The sequence below is a fragment of the Wyeomyia smithii genome, chromosome 2, assembly GCF_029784165.1.
Source record: "Wyeomyia smithii strain HCP4-BCI-WySm-NY-G18 chromosome 2, ASM2978416v1, whole genome shotgun sequence".
In the NCBI taxonomy this organism is placed as follows: Eukaryota; Metazoa; Arthropoda; class Insecta; order Diptera; family Culicidae; genus Wyeomyia; species Wyeomyia smithii.
In genome coordinates, this window is record NC_073695.1 from 245,659,467 (window position 1) to 245,680,365 (window position 20,899).

At 41.2% G+C, this 20,899-nt stretch overlaps 1 protein-coding gene across 50 annotated transcripts in view; it reads right to left on the bottom strand.

Moving 5' to 3' along the window:
• LOC129724351 (cell adhesion molecule Dscam2) overlaps nucleotides 1–20,899 on the bottom strand; it is a 179,073-nt gene that overhangs the window by 92,511 nt on the left and 65,663 nt on the right. For 30 of the 50 annotated variants that reach the window (XM_055679167.1, XM_055679168.1, XM_055679162.1 and 27 more), the window contains exons 5-8: nucleotides 18,164–18,287; nucleotides 7,985–8,421; nucleotides 7,521–7,928; nucleotides 7,297–7,458 (exon numbers count right to left, since the gene is read on the bottom strand). In XM_055679167.1, the coding sequence (XP_055535142.1) occupies nucleotides 7,297–7,458; nucleotides 7,521–7,928; nucleotides 7,985–8,421; nucleotides 18,164–18,287 (1,131 nt within the window). Of the gene's footprint in view, nucleotides 1–4,680; nucleotides 4,969–5,378; nucleotides 5,667–5,721; nucleotides 6,010–6,387; nucleotides 6,679–7,296; nucleotides 7,459–7,520; nucleotides 7,929–7,984; nucleotides 8,422–14,545; nucleotides 14,667–14,764; nucleotides 14,886–15,878; nucleotides 16,003–16,847; nucleotides 16,972–17,061; nucleotides 17,186–17,271; nucleotides 17,396–17,931; nucleotides 18,056–18,163; nucleotides 18,288–20,899 lie in introns of all 50 variants that reach the window. The other 20 variants (XM_055679138.1, XM_055679139.1, XM_055679131.1 and 17 more) reach the window with 13 other exon arrangements.

The window sequence follows — 20,899 nt, forward strand, 5'->3', positions numbered from 1 at the left end:
AATGAATTCTTTGCCACTATCATTCTAATTACTTTTTGGATTAATTTGATTCACAAAAGAAAGTTTTTTTTGACGGTGTAACTTTTTTGAGAGGAAGAAATTGTCATCTACAACTTTGCCGAAGACGTCACACCGAACACCGGGGTTAAACGAAAATAGAATTCTTCTTATTTATTAAAAAACAACAAAACATTTATGCAACATAAACAAAAAAGATTTTATTCTCTGACTCGGATGTCCCAAAAAATCGATGTTGAAAAAGTCAACCCTGGATTGAAAAATAATGGTATTTTTGTAGAACATGTCGAGTTTTTTAAAAAAAGTGTACGAGTTGACGTTGCGTGTTTTATAAAAAAAAACTTTTCCAGGCTGCAACACCATTCTTTTGCACTCTTTTCAGTTCTGTTCGATTCCCAATTTTTTTTCTGCATTTTTGAATAATTTGAAAGGTTTAGTTTAGCATCGCATCTAGTTATTGGACTCACGGAGGTCTTTAAACATCGCAAAACAGTGATTTGTCCCATAATTTTGAGATGAAGCCCTTCAAAACACGCACAAAAAAATTTTTACTGCAAAGTGGGATTTAACCATCGGGGCGGCGCATATTGCGTTTTGTGGATGGGTAAGCCCAATATTAATTTTTTCGCGGAAAACGGTAGTGATATAAAATTTAAGAAAAAAATGGGGGTGTTTTGAAATTTCAGTTTTTAAACGCAAAAAAACTCATACTGGCAACACTGTATGCAAATCTGTTTATACGATTCGATTGGAACATTTAAAACCTTAAGAAATGGTGTTTAGCATTGTTTAGCTCTAACTGTCTCTAGGATATGATTTTTTTTAAACATGGAAAATGATGCCGGGGGGTTATCCAATTGACCGAAAACTTTGGATTTTTTGGTTCCGACCAAAAACAAGTTATATTTTGCATGTTGGAAAAAGTTATTTTTATCATGTTGGAGGGTCGTTGCATTCACTTGATTAATTGGTATGGAATGACCCATATAAAATGTAATTTCCATCTGTACATATAAAAATGGAATTCTGTCTGTCTGTCTGCTTCATATAGACTTTGAAATGACTGAACCGATCGACGTGAAAATCTGTATAAAGAGGTTTTTGAGGCCGGAGAAAGTTCTTATGATCACGCAAAAGTTCAAGCTTTAATCATCCAATGTGTCCTTTCAATTCGCACAGAATTTGCTCTGACTTCGCACAACCAATGCGGGATACGCATAACGCAAAAGTTGTACAAGGAATACATTGACAGAGATCAAAATCAGAATATGTACCATATAAACAAAAATCGTAATGTCTCGGTAAACTTCGGCTTCCCCAAAAATCGTCAGCAACCGAAACAGCCAATAGCGAGCCTTGTTGCCGCGGAAGTTATTGACGCTGGTGCCAGTAACGCAGAATCGAATGCATGTGAATAAAACCAGAGTCATAATTAAATGCAAAATGTTTTGGACTAATCTTATGTTTTTGTTTATTGTTAATGATTGAATGATGTTTTCAAATGACCTGATTTATGAAAGTGAATCGATTAGACAATAATTTCTTCAATTTAGTCAGTACCCAACTTATCAGTATTGATTGCTGGTTGCACTGTTTTAACGATGCCAACCTTCTGAACATCGATTGATGCTTTATAAGTGTGGTGGTTTGGAGCTGCGCAATACATTCAAATTACGCTAGAGCATCAAGTGCGTTATGTCCAACGCACATGCGTTGTACTGGTTCCAATTTTAATAAATTTAATCGATTAGATTAAATACTCTGTAAGGGGAGGGGGGTGTTATATAAATTTCTGCACAACTCGACAACTGATCAAATAAAAGAAACCAGATTTGACATGTGGAGGTTTTTGAGAGCAAGAAATATTTCTATAGGGGCTCTACAACCCTCCCTCTTCTGAAAGGGAGGGCTTCCATACAAACGAAACACGAATTTCTACATAACTCAAGAACTAATCAACCAAATGGAACCAAATTTGGAGAGTGAAGATTTTGAAGTACAAAATACGTATCAATGATGGTTTGAAACTCCTTCCGATTTAAGAGGAAGGTGATTCCACGCAAATGACCGGTTCAACCGTTTCTTATTTTTCGTAATACAGCTTAAAATGATCGGGGTGATTTACAGAAGCCAAAAATCTACCCTGGACCCCTTTTTCAATTCTGGTTTCTGGAAAACAGGCCAAAATGGCCGAACTGAGGATTTCCGGAACCCGAATGACTACACATGCCATTTTAAAAATGAAAGATGACCAAAAATACCATTCAGTATCTGTATTTCCAGAACTAGATGAATACCTAGAGGTCATTAAAAACATGCCAATAAAAAAATGCCAATATCTCAGCCTCCCGATAATTTCAGTTCTTGAAAATTGAAGAAATGAAAATTTCAGTGTCTTTTGAAGGGCTTTATATAAAATTTATGGAAAAATTCGCTTTTTTGCGATGTTTAAAGGGCTTTGTGAGTCAAATAACTGAATTCAATGCTGAACTAAACCATGCAAAATATTCAAAAAGAATCCTAAAAAAATAGAAAAAACATACGGAAAAATGTGAGATTTGAACGGAATTTTAAAAACTGCAAAAGAGTGGTTTTGTAAATTAGAGAAGCCATTTTTTTCATAAATCATGCTTGGTCACCTGTAATTTTTTTTTTAGAAAGTCGAAATGTTCTACAAAAATACTATAAATAACATTATCTTTCAATTTACGGTTGAGTACCTTGACTTCTTCAGCATCGATTTTCTTTGGGACACCCTAATACAGGGTAATTGGTTTCTTGTTGGGAGTATTTCCGATGTTAATAGAGATCAGTGCTGATAAAAGTCATTTTCCCCAGCAAAATTCTTCGAAAATTACAGCCAATCATTTTCAATTTTCACTTCCAATGATCGCAGCACTCTTTCAGATACACTAGATTTTCGTCCTAGTAACGTGCTGTTATACTCAGATGAAATAGATCGCGCGCATTGTTCACGGTTACGGAATAAAATTTGACGACGAATCCAACCAAATGATCTTCACTTCAAAGCGAAAAAGAAAAACGAACAGTCCACTCAACCAAGATGAATCTCACCGAAACACTTTTTCACTGACACTGACCGATGCCTTGACAATCTTCGTTAACTGATAAACTGATTTTGTTGTCTTGCTTTCATCACATGAAATATGATGAGGTGTTTTGACAGTTCACTTCCATGCAAAAAGCGGGAAGGAAGAACTCTGGAAGGATTGTAAAAAAATAACGTTTATGGATGCTTTTTTTCACCTTCACTCAAGAGTGTCAACAAATATCAGCCCTGAATGAGATACACATTTGATAAAAAAAAATGTTTCTACGCACTTGCCCTAACGCTAATCTACCCGGAGTTTTTAAACAATTAAGTTTCTTGGATGCTCTTCCATTAAGTGCCTCTAATTTCAGGTGTATACCATTTAGAGCAATTTTATTGGTTTCATTGAGAGGGTAAGCAAGTTTTCTATTAAATGAAGCTTTTACATGTCAAAATAAATGTGAAAAATAACATTTATTGCAATGGGAGTCTTCATATTATCGAGTCCAACCTGTACTTTTTTAAAGAATTTATTCGGAGAAAATACTAATAGCACAAAACAAAACCTTCAGCCCTTAAGAACATCTGTGCAAAGTTACAATTAAACAGAAAATAACAATTCATAAAAAAATAGAACGAAGTTTTTAATGGAATTACTCAATTACAATTTAAATTAACTAAAGTTTTAAATCTGCTTCTCTAATGTTTCTCTCAAACGATACGAGCATTAAGTTTAATTTGCGCCTTCATTTTATGATCTTCCTATAATTTACAAAAAAATTAAAATATCTAGAGATGGCATGGGAAATCTGTAAATTGGTCAATGATCCCTAAACTTTGAATCTGACATAAAAATATATTACCGATCAAATTAAAAATCTTGATTTCGATACAGAAAACTTCAAAATAAGTTTACTAGAATCGACGAGAATCCTTCTCTCCAATTGCATTGTTGTTTTGGAGTCGAAGCCGAACAAACTGATTAACAGTCCATCTTCAAAGACTAATGCTCTACAGATTTAACTTTTTCCGGTAAATTATTTGGAAGAAAAGTAATCAGTGGAATATCACGAACACTCAAGGACGGAGAAGAAAAAAACAATCAAACGAAGCGCGCGCACACAATATTTACAAAGCGAAGCGAAGCGTTACACTGCGGTCGTACACGTGCACCAGGTTACCCATCACTTTCAGCTCGGAATGGTGCTCCACTTGGCCGGCCTGGTTGCGACCGACACAGCTGTAGTTCCCGGCGTGCCGCGGTCGAATCGATTCTATGTACAAAGTGCTCATCTTGGGACCCATTTTGCTGATCGCTATTCCGTCGTTAGTCACAATCCGCCGACCGTTGAAAAGCCACATTATTTCAATCGGTGTGTCCCCCTTAGATATGACGCAGTTCACGGAGACAGTGTCCAGGGTGTCGACAGGATCCTCACCGAAGTCGAATGGGAATATCATTGGAAGAACTTTCAAAAAGTTTGAGATGAAAACAAGCGCTAACAGACGAGGACGACGGGAAGGGCTAGGAATTGCAAGGATACATAGAATAGCAATTACTCGTGCCAGGGATCAAGATTAATGTTGAAAAAAATCATTCTATCGGTTACCAATAACTTGCAGCTCAGATGTGTGCTGTGATTCGCCCGCTTTGTTACGCGCTACGCACGTGTAGTTTCCAGCGTGTCGAGGCTGTACGGATTCAATTGATAAAAAGCTAATTTTCTGCCCGTTCCTGGTAATCAAAACACCATCGTTGGTGGTGATTCGGTCGCCATTGAATAACCATTCGATCATGATCGGTGTGTCACCCTTCGATACCACGCAATTTATCGATACCGTGTTCATCAGGTCAACAGGCTTTTCTCCGAAGTCGAACGGAAAAACGGATGGTTGGACTTGAGGGAAGCGGGAAATAGTAACAAAATAAACAAGTGTAAGCCGTAGTGATCTTGCTAACCATTAACTAGTAATTCCGCTGATTGTTCAACACTTCCAGCTGCGTTAGCTGCTGTACAAGTATAATTTCCGCTGTGCCGATCTCGTACCGATTCTATACTGACAACACTAAGACGCTGGTTTAACCGGTTGATGGAGATGCCATCGCTAGTGAACAACCTTCGCCCGTTCAGGAACCAAACAATCTCAATTGGTAAATCGCCTTTCCCAACAGTACAGTAAGCGGAAACCGTATCCAAGGCATTGATCGACTCGCTACCAAAATGGAGCTATCTGCGGTAGAACTGGTGCAGGATGCGAAGGGGAGGTTTGGAAGAAAAAAAATAGATTTTTTAAATGCAAGTCTAACCGTTCACCGCCAGCACAGCCGATTGCTCGACTTGTCCAGCCTTGTTCTGAGCGACACATGTGTAGTTTCCTGCGTCTTGGTCACGCACCGAATCGATCGTCAGTACACTCATCCGCTGATTGGTGCGGCTGACGGTAATACCATTCTCGGAAGCTATTAGGCGACCGTTGAACTTCCAGAAAATGTCGATCGGAAAATCTCCTTTATTAACCGTGCACGACGATGTTACCATGTCTTTGAAAAATATAGTATCGCTACCGAAGTCGAAGGGTAGAATTTGAGGAAGGACTGATTGAAAAAAAAAAAACAGAAAAATAACTCATAAGCAACTATGTTAGCTAACCATTGACGAACAGCGTAGTAGTATGGGTTACTGCCCCGGCTCGATTCTCTGCAACGCAGCTGTAATTGCCACTATGACGATCCCGGACCGATTCGATGGTTAAAAAACTGGTACGCTGCGTTTGTCTGGTTATCAGAACTCCATCGTTGGAGACGACTCGACGATTGTTAAACAGCCAATAGATATCAACTGGAACATCCCCCTTGCTAACCGTACAAGATGCGGACACTGTATCCAAGGAAAAAATCTCCTCACTGCCAAAGTCGAAAGGAACGATCTGCGGTAACACTGGATCGGGTAGGGAAAAAGAGTGCATTGGAGTAAAGAATCTAACCGTTGACTAATAAAGGTGCGGAAAATTCCACGGTTCCGGCATGGTTTCCTGCCGTGCAGGTGTAATTTCCGCTGTGTCTTCCACGAACGGATTCAATGCTAAGTGTACTGAGCCGTTGGTTCGGTCTGCTTACAGAAATACCATCATCGGAGTAAACTCGTTTTCCGTTCTGAAGCCAAACGATTTCCAACGGTAGGTCCCCCTTGTTGACCGTACAAGTTGCCGACACCATATCCATAGCGAACACCGATTCTTCCCCGAAATCAAACGGAACAATCTGAGGGGGAACTGGGAAAAGAAAGGCATCAAAAAGTTGCGCTCTAAGTTCTAACCGTTGACAGCTAGTAACGCCGTATGCTGAACGCGTCCTCCTTTGTTTTCAGCAGTACAAGTAAAGTTGCCACTGTGGAAATCACGCACGGATTCTATGCTCAACACACTAATTCGTTGATTGGTACGACTGACAGAGATACCCTCACTGGTACCATCGATCGGTTGGTTGTTTCTGCTCCATCGAATCTCCAGCGGTAGATCTCCCTTATTCACGGTGCAATACGCCGAAACCATATCCGCTGCGTTGATCGCTTCTTCTCCGAAATCGAACGGTACAATTTGCGGCAGAACTGTTGTGGGAAAACTAGGAAAGTCAAATTGCTCGCGAAACATGGGTTTCAGGACAAAATACTACAAGCTGGTACATGAGGCGGGGCTCAACAGAGAAATCACCATTAACGGACAGCGTAGCGGTGAACTCCACTGCACCGGCTTGATTTTTCGCCCGACAGGTATAGTTTCCACTGTGCCTATCCCGCACCGAATCAATGCTTAACGTGCTGATGCGAGAACTTCCGCGGCTCAGCAGGATTCCGTCGCTGGTGAACAATTTTCGAGTAGCCCGCGGTTCTAACAACGATGACGTAAATTCCCAGCTTATATCGATCGGCATGTCTCCCTTATTGACGGTGCACATCGTCGATACCATATCGAACTGATTGACTTGTTCTTAGCCGAAACCGAACGGCACAATTTGCGGCAGTACTGGGTCCGCAACAATAGGCCGATTATACCTGGTTCAGTTCCTTGACTTACAAGCTAAGTATTCCTTTATGAACTAGTTGAATTGTGGAACTTCAGAAACGGTTTGATTTCGTGCTCTTTGTTTTCATTGATAAATTATACCGTACCGTCTATCAAATTCCACAATCCAGTGATCGCAGAAAAAAGGAGCAGAATTCACTTACCCATGACGGCAACTTCCAGCGTCCCCCGGGCAGTGTAACCCTCTGAGTTCTTAGCAACGCAGGTATACGTAGCTTGGTCCGAATTTCTTTCCACATTCTCGATGATCAATGTTCCATTGGGAAATACCTTTTGCTTCCGGTTGATCGGTAACTGACGGTTGTCTACAAAAAAAAAAAATTCATTTGCTCAAGCCGAAGTTTTTAATGACACTGACAGATCCCACCTCTTTCCCACACAATCGAATCAATAGGATAGCCAGCGACGGGACACGTAACGACCAGCGTCTCTCCAGCCACGATCGATTTTTTCTCCATGGTTCGTACGTAAGGTAGACCGTACACGTTCAACTTGGCCGAATGTTCCGCTACACCAACCTTACTGCTGGCGCTGCACTTGTACAAACCACCATCGTTCGAATGGATCGAACTGATGTTCAAGTGCGACACCACGTCTCCATTAACCGTCACGTATTGACCGACCTGATACCTTTCGCTGTTGGTAATTTTCTTTCCATCCAATTCCCAGGAGATTTCCGGTGTCGGATTGCCTCCAGCAATACACTTCAGAAAGACTGACGGTCCGGGATGTCGAGTTTCCTCGGGAAACGCTTCTCGAATGACCGGTGGATCAACTGTAAAAAAAAATACATTAGTTTAAAGGTGCCGCTATATAACAATCAATACTCACATCGTCCTCCCAGCTTCAGTTCGGCACTGGCTTGTGCACTTTCCTGATCATTCCGGATAAAACACTGATACATTCCCTTGTCTTCCTTCTTGACGGATTCTATCCGCAGCACAGCATCGCTGTGACCGAGCGATTTGCCATCCTTCATCCACGAAACCGTCTTAATCGGGTTTCCGGAAAATTTGCACGTAAACACAGCCGGTCGTCCGAAGTCCACCGTTTGGGTGCGGGGTTCGATTTTAGCAGCCAGTGGAGCGGTCACCGTGAGAACAGTTTCGACGCTCTCACCACCAACGGAATTGTTCACAACGCACAGGTATTTTCCCGAATCGTCCACCACGGCATCTTTGATGATCAGCGTTCCCGAGACCTGTTTGACCCGTTCGTTTAGCACCACCGCCTGTTTGCGGGTCGTTCCTTCGATGTACTTGTACCATCTGCAAAAAAGGAGGGAGAGAATTCGGTTTAGATCCGTTCGGGTTTGGTTTTCAGGGTATATCAGTTCTAATGTACCATGAAATTAGCAAGCATCAACAGTTTAGTCAACAGGGTACTTTAGATCATGAAAACGCTGAAGTGGTATGGGTTTATTCATTAAATGTATTTGGGTTTACATTTGCTACTCACCTCAAAAGAAACAAAGTGAAAAGTCGGCTTAGTACAAAAAAGAAAATAATATAATAGGGTGGGGAATCGTTTTATGGAAAAAACGAAACTTGATAGCAGAAAGCCAGAACCAAGTTTTTTTTGTTCTATTTGGAGCCCCAAACAATCCTAAATTTATCGGAAGTCGATTGGTTTAGTCTCCGCTTGGCGCATTGCATTTCAAATTTATAAGGAGATTTGTATGAAAAAGTTTTTGCATTTTCCATTCTGGAGAGCTAGAAGTCGCTCAAACCATAGGTTTCATGACTTCAAATGGTAGGTTTTTTGATGCCTAACAACTTGGCCGAAGACATCAAAGAGCTAGGGTGTCCCAAAAAAATACTGGAGCTGTTCAAAGTTGAGTATGTCGAAATTTATATTGCAAATCATTTTTCCTGCCAACACTGCCAATGTACCGGCGTTAGTCAGATTTCCATCATAAGTAGCCTCTGAAACACGTTGTAGCTTCTACCTACGCCTAGAATATTGACCAAAATTTGTTCGTTTGATCCAGCTGAGTGTATAAACTCGTTACGACAGGTTATTTCTGATGGGAATCCTACTGACCCCGGTACATTGGTAATGTTGGCAGAAAACAAGATTTTCTTCATTTAAATCGACATACTCAACTTTGAACAGCTATAGCTCTTTTTAGGGACATCCTAGCTCTTCAGTGCCTTCTGCAAAGTTGTTAGGCATCTAAAATACTATACTTTTACATAATATAGTGCATTATTAAATCATTATTGAGCTCTCTAGAAAGGTAAATGCAAAAAAGTAGATTTCCCCATATAAATTTTCATACAAATTTGAAATGCATGCGCCAATTGGAGACAAAACCAATCGACTTCCGGTAAGTTTAGGGTTGTTTGAGGCCTTAAAAGGAACCAAAAAAAAACTTGGTTCTGCAAAATCGATCACTTTTCCCCACCCTAATATATAATAAAAATTAGGATTGAATTCAAGCCGTATTTTCACTTTGTTTCTTGCAATTCATGGCGCATCAGTAAACAATAAGTTGCACAACATTAGCGAAAGCAATGACATTTACAATGGAAAAACTTTTCTGTTAAGAACTGGCACCTCGCAAAAGATAAGTGGTGTGAAGCCACCTCAATCTTCTTTCTTTCTTTTTTGTTGGTCGGCGGACCGTTGACAGCTCTAGGGCCGATTAAATTAGAGGAGCCCTGCTTCTTTTGTCGTAGGCAGCCGTTTTCCAGTCATCTCGTACACCAGCAGATCGTGCATTTTTTTCCGTCGGGTGTGAGACCTACCACAGAGTCGACGGCCTCTTCCTGGTTCTCTGCTGAAGAAAGTTTTGGCGGCTCTGTCGTCTAATGTTGCGACTGAAGTCTCGTTAGCTATTCGCAGCTTAGTTCTGCAACGGCTCGTTGTTTTTACGGGCATTGAAAAAATGAACGGTTTTCGGATGGTGATAAAAAAAGACAGATAATTGATTTTGATAAAATTCCCATGGAAGGTAGTTATATAAGCCTACTCGCAAAAAAAAAATTCATACCCTCGTGAGCGGCTTTCCGGGAGTTAACCGGAACGGTCGAAAACAAGCGTGTAGGTATGTTATTGAGTTCTTTCTTCATTTTTGTTGTTGGCATAGACCTTACGCTTCAGGTTAGCTCAGAAATTCTCGATATAACGCAACTGGGGGACGTTTAGCGGGTTTGCCGACTTTGGTATTATATTGATATTCAGCCGCTTCTTCTCTTCCAGCAACTGCTTCGAGTAGTGGTTCGACGCCAGATCCGCTCAAAACAGCGCGTCTTCGCCCTTATGGTATTCCTTGGTAAACTATAAATTTCCCCGTTCACGGCTTGTCAGGAGCGAAGATTAGCGGCTTTTACATCACCTTCTCGCTGATTATTAACCACTGCAGAACCTTTTTGGGGAACTTCACCTCGGAGCTCACTTTCTTCCTCTCACTTCTGAGAAGTAAAATACGAAGTGCCCTGCCAGTCATTGCCAGCCAGGGTGAGAGAGGTCTCGTCGTCCACCGCCACGTCGCGAACGGCCAGAAAATCGACTTGACCATCATATTCAGCCGCAGCCGCTGCGTCATTACTTGCAGCTCCGAGACCAGTGGAAGGAACTGCCGCTTTCTGACATGAATGTCTATGTTCGCCAGGTACTTTATCTTTGCTAAGCCGGTTGCATCGACCTCCCGGTCAAGCGCGCGCAGCGATGTAGCCACTTTTCCCTTAGTCTTCCTCTTTAGCATCCTTTGGAGCTTCTTGTCGCTCAGGGTCGTTGGCCTTCCGGATCCGGGCTTTCTTTTGATGTTCTGATTGTTGTTCAATAGTATCACTTACGACGCGACGGGGTACCATTCTTTGAAAGCGCATACTTCTGAACGGAGTAGCTTCACTGTTTTCGCCATCAAGGTAAGAATACGACTGATAAATCTGTCAAATATTTTCTGCTGACTCATGGATTACTATGATTGATACTGCATTAGTAGTTTCGTCAATGCGTTTGAAGATAATCCCATGAATAATCGACAATTTTTGTCCATTTTTTTAATGCATACCTTATGAGGCTCTCCAACCAGTCGTTCGATAGCAGACCCTCAGTATGATCTGCTGGATTATACTTAGCACAGCCGCTCAGGCCCCATTTTTAGAAATGCGACCGGGATTACATCCTTCCTGGTGGCCTTATCGGTTTTCAGCCCACTATTCGCCTTTCAACCTCCTTCTGCGTTGGTAGCTCCACAACTTGTTCGTCACTCATATCGTGTTCCTGTTTTGCTCATCTTGATCTTCACCGTTCAATAGTGCCTGAAAGTGCTCCTTTTACCAGGCTTCAACCGTCGGTTTATTCGTAAACAGGTTGCCGTCCTTTTCATTACACATCACCGCCACAGGGAATTCTTGCTTGTTGACTGAATATAGAAGCTTCGCATGTCGTTTCCAGCAAAGTTGTTTTTTGCTCTAGCGAACAGCTGCTTCTCGTGCTCGTGCTTTCTCTGTCGCGGTGTATCTGTTCTGACGCGTAGCCACATCCAGCATGCGGCTCCTGGTGCGCTGTCTTCCTTACGTCGTACCTACCAACTCTCTCGTATTCGTTTCAATGGCACCCTGCATACTACTCCACAGCCCATTCTGCGATCTGTTGATCAAGCTCTCTGGCGTTTTCTGCTGCCACGCCATCAGTTTTCAACCGCTGAATGTTGAAACGCGTCGTCTTCTCTGTGCGAGATTTCAGCACGTTCGACAATCGTGCACGGATCTTACAATCGACGAGATAATGGTCAGAGACAATGTTTGGTAACCCAAAAGACCCAACAACAGTAACATCCGAAAAGCGCCGATCGTCAGTCAGTAAGTGATCAATCTGGAAGCAGGCTTCGCCATCCACCTCCGAGTGTGCTACCAAGCTATCGAACGTGGGAGATAGGAGCTATATATGGTCATTCCTCTGACTGCGACAAAGTTTATTAATTTCAAGCCGTTTTCATTCATATGCTTTCCAATCACCGGACAGAAGAATTCTCCCTCTCAACCTGTGTTTGCATCTCCGATGACGACTTTCACGTCGTGTTTAGGGCACTCGTCATAGGTTTGTTCAAGGCTTTCGTAGAACTCATCTTTAAAGTCATCGAATTTGCCGTTTGTCGGTGCGTACGAATTGATAAAACTGTAGTTGAAGAATTTGCCCGAATCTACCGGATGACTCTTGTTTTATGATTTTCCAGCACTCCGTAACCGACGTCCCGTTCCACTGCTGTAGTAGATGTGCGACAAGCTGTAGTAGATGTGGTACTTGAAAGAAGTGTGTGCAATAAAGTTTACTGCATGAAATTCCCTTACTCGGAATTTGGTCATCGAAGCTCTTGAATTGTTGCGATTTCGACTCTCTACCGATCCGGCAGAACAAAGGGATGAAATTAGAGATCTCCACTGTGGACGGTTACTCGTTAGGCTTCCACCTCTCGCCAGGACAGGTTCGATAGCCCGTATGTCGTATGTCGTTGGGTAAGCTGCGTCGCCACGAGACATTGCGGATTCCAGTCAAGTGCTTCTTTGCAGATCTCGTTCGCTTCTTCCCTCAAGATATGTCCGATCCACTTTTATCTACGCTCTCGAATCTCGGTCGCTATCGCCCGTTGATGACATCGACGATGGAGCTCCTCGTTGAATATCTAGTTGTCAGGCCACCAAGCACGAATCACAGGTAGCGGTTAAAAAATATCTGCAGTTTTTGCGTTGTCTCCGCTGAGACGCACCACGGATTTAACGTTTGAGTAGAAAATTCGGGTTTTCGAATGTAGAGTGACCTGATTTGAGCGCCAAATGTTTCGTAAACCTCTGGCCTTCTTAATACGTGTAACTATATCAGCTTTGGTATCACCGTCAGCCGTTGTCTGGCTACCGAGGTATTGATAAACATCCACCTGTTCAACGTTTTGTTCCGCTACTGTAAAGTTGGGGGAATTTTTAGTACTCACTACCATAGACTTAGTTTTTGCTAAATTGACTGAGGGATCTGCTGCCTGAGAGCACTCGGAGAGGTCATCTAACTTGCTCGACATATCATTTCAGCGTTGTGCCAGCTAGACAATGTCGTCGGCTAGGTCGAGGCCGTTTAGGTGCTGTTTGAGCTAGGTCAAGGCCTTTAGGTCCTGTTTGAGGCCGTTTAGGTGATGTAAAGTAGCCCTGTCTCGCACCAGCAGTAACCCTTATAGGGTCGGACCAGACTCCGGACCAGACTCCATTGTGCAACACTTTGCACGAAAACGCTTCGTACTGAGCCTCGATGAGAGGAACTAGCTTCTCTGGAACTCCTCTATACCTAAGTGCGCCCCAGATGTTTTCGTGGTTGAGTCGATCGAACGCTTTTTCAAAGTCAACGAATGCAAGTAGAAGAGAGTTTTGGAATTCGTTGATCTGCTCCAATATAATGTGGAGCGTTGTGATATGGTCTAAACATGATTGGCCAGCACGGAACCCAGCTTGCTGCCGCCGGAGAGTAGCGTCGGTCTTCTCCTGGATCCGGTTAAGTGTTACCTTACAGAGTACTTTGAGAGTAATACAGAACAACGTGATGCCACGCCGGTTACCTCATTCAGTTGAGTCTCCTTTTTTGGGGATTTTGACCCTGCATCTAGTCCACCGGGAAAGTTGCGGTTTCCCATATGTTGCTGAATAGCTGATGCATCATCTGCACTGACAAAGATGACCTGCATCCTGGCTGCCTTCTTAGGGTTCAGATGGCGGGATACAGCATTTTAGTTTTCAGCCACCTCAATATTGTGGGAAATTAGCTTAATGTTTTGTTAGGTTTCAAACTTTTGTTCGATATTTTCCTAATGTTTCTTATTAACGTCGCGTGTCCTTGAACGATTACATTCTAATGCACCAAGTTTTACTTTTCAAAAAAAAAAAAATCTTGCAATATTCAGCGTCCAAAACATGGATTTTTATGGGAAAAATGTTCCGGTCTGCAGTAAAAAAGAAATATAAAACTGATGACACGAAACAACTCACAGACACGGCTGATGAAATTTTGTGGGTTTCATGAAACAAATAAACAAAAACCTATGTTATGCAACCTGATATTTACTTCAAATGCGCACCATGAATTCATATTATACTTACCTTGTACTCTGAAAAAATCATAAAATAATTATTTCATATAATAAAATAAACTAAATCCCAGCAAAAACGCTCTGATACCTATACACTGGAACCGGAAAAGCCTGCCCGTTACAGAGGCCAACGAAAGTAGAATCGGAGGCGGTTTCCTTTACCTCAAACTTACTGGTTACCCTAGGTTTAACCGAGCCAACAGGCTCTGGACACGAAATACGGAAAAAAATGAAAGCATAATAGGCAGATGTTGTGAAGTCAAAATGCGCCAAACTTGCTCTGAACATTGGAACCACGGGTGATGAAGAATTGCCTAAAACTCGGCATCGGATACGATTGACCCAGGCAGAGGATGGCAAAATCTTGACCGAATCGGACTTTCATCTCCTGCAGCAAACCACCGGATATTTTTGGGGCGACACTTCCAATGGGTTCTAATAAAAAAATTATAGTCTCAACTTCTGCTTGGAGATCTCTAGCTTAAAATTGCCTGAATGTTCAAGACCCTGGCAGCTTTGGCTGCGAATTTTACCTAAAACTTGGCGTCGGGTACGATTGTCCCAGACAGAGGATGGCAAAATCGGCGTGCAATCGCACGTTTAAGTCTTGCAGATGATGTCCGGATATCTTGGGTGGCACACTACCGACAGGTTCTACAGTAAAACATTTGTGAAAGATTTTTTTTGCACAGAACAAAAACGCACAAATTGCCTGAATGTTGTAAACGGGTTCTAGAATTACCTAAATACGGGCACTGGAAACGCCTGTGCGGGGCACAGCATAGCGAAGCTTTCACGAGATGAAACCAAAATTTCCTGTAGTCGGCCTCCGGAAACCTTAGGAGCAACACTGCCTACCGGTTCTGGACAATGTGGTGGCGATCGAAAATAAGTATGAGTAAGACTTAACAAATCAGAGATATGCCGAACCGAATGTTGGGATGATGTTATAACATGTAGGTTAAAGATGGGTCTAAACACTGTGATTTCATGATGCGTGTTCTCAAAACTAGCCAATTATGCAAAACAATAGTAACTGAACGTCATTGGTTAACCATGTTCCGTACGTTACCTGTCGGCAACAGTAGAATTATCCCGTTTTGCAGCCAAATTTGTTTTATCAAAATAGAAAAATAGGCGTTTTAGGGTCCGGGAATATGATTTTTCTACAGACAGGTAACTACGCTTATCATGGTAAAAGAGTGACAATAGATACAAATTCAGCATAAGAAGCACAATCAACAATCACCTGAAGGCCGGTGTTGGATAGGCTTGACCAAGACAGAGAATGGCAAAATCCTGTGCATTTGTTACACTCATTTCCTGAAGGCGGTCCCCGGAAATTTTCGGTGCAACACTGCCGACAGGTTCTGATAAAAAAAAAAAGAAGAGAAAAGAGAAAGAGATATTGCTTTTAGGATATGAAACGGTTCATTATACTATCTTTCTTTTTTTTTTTTTTGATGTATGATTATAGGCGATAATTTTAGCTTATGTTGATTCAAAAGTGTGCCCTCTGCCTGATTCACGTCCTATCCAATAAAGCCTGCCGGTGATCGGTGCGGCCTCATTGTAGTAAATTTTGAATATCTGGTGTGTGAGTTGAGTATAATGATGATGGTGGAAGTGCACTGAACGGTCGCTTACCTCATGATCGGAACGGGAAAGGCCTGAGCCTGACAGAGCAATGCAAAGCTGCTGTTGGCCGGTTTCTCGAAGATGCTTCCCTTCGATTCGGAGGAAAACGTTGGCGGCTTAGAGCCAACAGGTTCTGCACGGGAATGAAATGTTACGGATAGTTAATGGCGTTTACCGTCATGGGTTGTATACATAAGGATTGCCTGACTGTTGGAATGTGGTGAGTGGTCTATGGTAAGATACGCAATTTTTATATCTGAAGGTATATGTTAGTCTGCGGGTAATGTTTTATGTCGGTATTGAGGGCGGCGAAGAACAGCGTGTCACCCGCATTGGGCGGCTGATTTACGAAATCTCTATTTAAAATGTTGCGACATTTATAAAGTTGAATTAGAAAAAATAAGATAAGCGCCAAATTTTGGTTACAAAAACATGACCTTCAAGCACAGACAAACAGATGTACCACGAAATTTATTTTCGTGGATCAGAATAACGGTCAATTCAAATTAGTTTCCGCAAATTAGTTATGCGGAATATTCCCGCCGCCGAGGTGCTTTTCCTCTTTGAACTCAGTTGACAGTTGTCGCGCGCCGTGCTGCCAAAAACAGCAGAAAGGCGGAAAGTTTGTCTCTCGCGGAAAGTTTCCAGTAGGTGTCGCACAAGTTAGTCGGAATCAAAATTTTCTTAGGCTTCTGTATGAAGTGGCACGTTTGTTTGTTTATGCTTTAAGTGCTAGACCACACCTACTTAGTTATTGGAACCGGAAAAGCTTGCGCTTGACAAAACAGTGCAAAACTGCTGTTGCTAGGACGCCGAAATATGCTACCCATCGAGTCCGAGGAAAAAGTGGGAGCCTTCGATCCGATGGGTTCTATCCATGATAAAGTACAAATTATGCTAAGCTAGAACAACTTACATAGCTTTAGCAAACAAATTCCTGAACGTGTTTTTGTGCCATCGATAGTCGCTAAAGTTTACCTTGTTATCGGAACCGGATATGCCTGTGCCTGACAGAAGAGAGCCACGGTGGATTTGCTAGGTTTCATGAACATACTTATTTTCGAATCGGTGGAGAATGTCGGTGGTTTCGAGCCAATCGGTTCTGTAAGTTAAGTTATTAACTTACAATTTACAAACGGAAGAAACACTAACAGAAAATAATTGCCTGAATGATTTGAGGGCGTTTTATTACCTGAAAATAGGAACCGGAAAAGCCTGTGCCTGACAGAACAACGCCAGAGTTCGATTGCTAGCTTCGACGAACGAACTACTCCGAGCAGTAGACGAGAAAGAGGGCGCCTTTGAACCGATCGGTTCTGTTCGAATTAACTAATTAATTTTTTGCGAGCATTAAAATAACAAATCAAACAAACTGCCTGAACCACATTTAAAAACACTGTACCTTGTGATGGGAACCGGAAAAGCTTGCGCTTGACAAAACAGGGCGAACGTTGTGTTGCTTGGATTTTTGAAAGATCCGCTCAGCAGTGCTGAGGGAAATGTTGGGGCCTTAAGCCCAATTGGTTCTAGTAGAAAAATAATGTATACCTGTTAAAGTAAAACCTTCGTATTGCCATACAAATTGCCACAAATATTGGGATAGCGTGATTAATAATCTATACCTTGTAATTGGAACCGGGAAAGCTTGCGCTTGACAAAACAAGGCGAACGTCGTGTTGCTTGGATACCTAAACGATCCACTCAGTTGTGCTGAAGGGAATGTTGGGGCCTTAAGCCCAATTGGTTCTAAAGGAAAAATAGTCCACACCCAATAAAGTAAAACTACCGAATTGCCATACAAATTGCCACAAATGTTGAGATAGTGGGATTGATAATCTATACCTTGTAATTGGAACCGGAAAAGCTTGCGCCTGACAGAACAAAGCAATTGTGGTAGTGCTTGGTAACTTGAAAGAGCTACTGGACGCTGCCGATGGAAACGATGGAGCTTTTGACCCGATCGGTTCTAGGAGATAAGTTCAAACAGTTACTTTCGTGCGAAAATTGAACCAAATTGCCTGATTGTTTTTCCCCTGAATAAACTACAACTAAGCAGATGTACCTCGTAATGGGAACTGGAAATCCCTGTGCCTGACACAGCAGTACAATGCTGGAGTTACTTGGTTCTATGAATGAGCTAGTTCTCGAAGCTGTCGAGAAGCTAGGGGCTTTCGAACCTATGGGTTCTGGAAACAAAAATTACACACATCTAAGATAAGAACAAAACAGAGCTGAGGAGACAAATTGCCTGAAGTTGGTTGGAGGAACAAATCACTTTCGGTTTACGTATCTACCTTGTTATAGGAACTGGAAATCCTTGAGCTTGGCACAGTAGTGCAAAAGTTGAATTGCTTGGCTTCTTAAAAGAGCTGGTACTAGAATCGGACGGAAAAGTGGGAGCCTTCGATCCAATGGGTTCTGTTGAGTGTGTAAAATCAGGTTAGAATTCTCGGAAGGAATATTTTCTCACAAACCGCCTGAATGTTGTTCTTGAAATTGCTTGAAGGCATTTCCAGCACGGGACGCAGAAATAGTTCCCGTATTTAAGAGTAACTTTTTAAGTCACGCTTTCATAAATTGTTTATTTGTTCGTGGGAAGAAGCTTATTTTCCAGTTCAGATAATCAGGTAATCAGATAACAAGGGTACTGGAATCATACCGTGATAATCCGAAGTGACGATAAATTAAACAAACTTGTCGGCAAAGTTGCATGTTCAGTTTTTGGGTGCTTTTTCGCCGCGTGCCAATAGCTTGCTCCACAAGCACAATTTAGAGAAATGATGTATAACAAACTTGTAGTCCCTAAGTAGTACTACAAGTTGGTCGAATAGTGCAATGCCTGAAGCGTGAGAGCCCGTATTCAGTGCAATACTCAGTCAATATTCGCGGTGAATATTATGATATTTACCGCGAATATTGGCTGTGTATTCCGCTTATTACTGCAAGGACTGCAAGTTTGTCGTACATAATGTTTCAAAATTGTGCTTGTGGAGCGAGCTAGCGGCTCGCGGCCAATTGAATTGAATTGTCACCCCAAAATTCAATATGCAGCTTTGCTTGTCAGTGTCACATTTGTGAAATACCTATGGCACTTTTCAGCACCCCAAAATCATGTAGTTCAAGTAGTTGATATTTTTTGACGTAGGACTACGTTTTTGTTTTCTATACTAGATTGCTCTTTGTGAAATAGAAAATGAAACTGGCAAATGTTGCGTCAGATTTCAAACGAATTTAGCAAGCGAACGACTTAATGCATCTTAGTCGTTTATATGTCGGTGGATAGATAAAATGTGTAACAATTTTTTGATATAATGTTCAACATTGTCGCTTTACTGCTTGATGGTGGAAGAAAATGAAAAGTTCCAAGGTCAAGCTTTCCCATACATTTCCCTCGTTATTGGCTTGCTTCCCGAGCACAGATAACAAGAACATGGACGAAATAAATTCCACTGCCAACATATTTTGACTCAACAAAGTGTTTTGGTTTGTTTGTATTTCTCTAAGCTGCGTGGCCACGCCCTAATGGCAAAAATCTACTCTGAACTCGATACAAAAGACTGCGCGTAGAAAATTCAGCTTCAGTTTAGTTTGTTACACAATAGCGAGTGCAGTGCAGCTTTTAAAGGTACGCGACATTGAGAAACGAGAGCTGCATACGAGTCATCTTCCAGGTACTGCGGAACATGTTACCTTTATTTTGCATACGGCAGCAACAGTTACCATCGTATGCTGCAAAATATTTAGCTGGCACCACTACTGGAGGGCACAGCGGAGAGCAAACTTTATTGTACGCGGTCAAGCAAAATATTCAATGCTACCGATGGTGCGATTATCAGCGTTCTGTAGCATGAATTTCTAGCTGAAGATTATGGAATCGGTTGTTTTCAGAACTATAGATGCTTGAAGATAAGAGTTATGAGAATTTTCGCAACTACTACTAGTGTAAAATTTTCATGTATTCATGCATCGTTAGTTTTACAATAACGACAATCAGAAATAAACGGTAGTGTTGCCTATGAACAGTTTAGCGTAGCATATAATATATACATTTAGCCCTACTTCACCTTGTCCTACAACCCCTGTATACCTTGTAGTATTTACTACTCGTTAAAATATTGCTTGGAGACCACACTGGCACTATTACAGAAACAATTTGCTTAAGAGTAAAAGGCAAATTTTACTTAAATGTTTATTGGCAAATGATTCTGCTCATGAATGCTTCAAAATTAAAAAATCAAATTGCCTGATTTTTCCAGGTTTTTTTCCGAGTTTTTAGTACAGTTTTCTCGCGGTAAAAAAACTTCTTTTAATTTTACGGAATCTTATAACTTCTTTTAAACGATTTGGTGGCAACATTCAACTAAGCAGACACCAAATCTCCGCGTCAAAAACTTCCTAATTGGTTTCAATTTTAATTTTTTCAATCTTCTTGTTGTCGAAGAATGAATTGTGGTATTTTAACCGTACTTATCCACAAATAGCACACAAAAAAGCGTGTTTTCATAGAAAACTGAAAATTTCCAAAACTTAAGTTTAAAATATCCAAAACCGGATACATCTAGAGAATTTACTACCAATAGCTTTATGATTTTAAATTACAATTAAAATCATACTGCATCATTGGAATTTGTTTTTTGTAAAATTATAAATAACTTAACATTTAAGTAAAATGTTTTTTTATTCCTCCATCCAGGTCTTCTTATCAAAACTTTTGGAGTAATGCCGAGTTTCTGAAAAAATAAATTTAAAGAGGAAATTCAACACTTTTTGATCCAATGCACAATTGAACATTTTTTAATGTTCTCAACTTAAAATCATAATAACTTGGAGACGATCGAGTTTACGAAGTAAAGCATCATAAACATTTTGAGTTAAAATTTTTTTGAATCATTTAACATCATTAGAACATAATTATTTTGAAAAAGGACGAAATTGATAATTTTTTCTAAAATTTAAACTACAATAAAAAATTATTTTCCATTTCTCCATCCTGGATTTTTTGCCAAAAATTTTGTTTTACAGTTTTTACA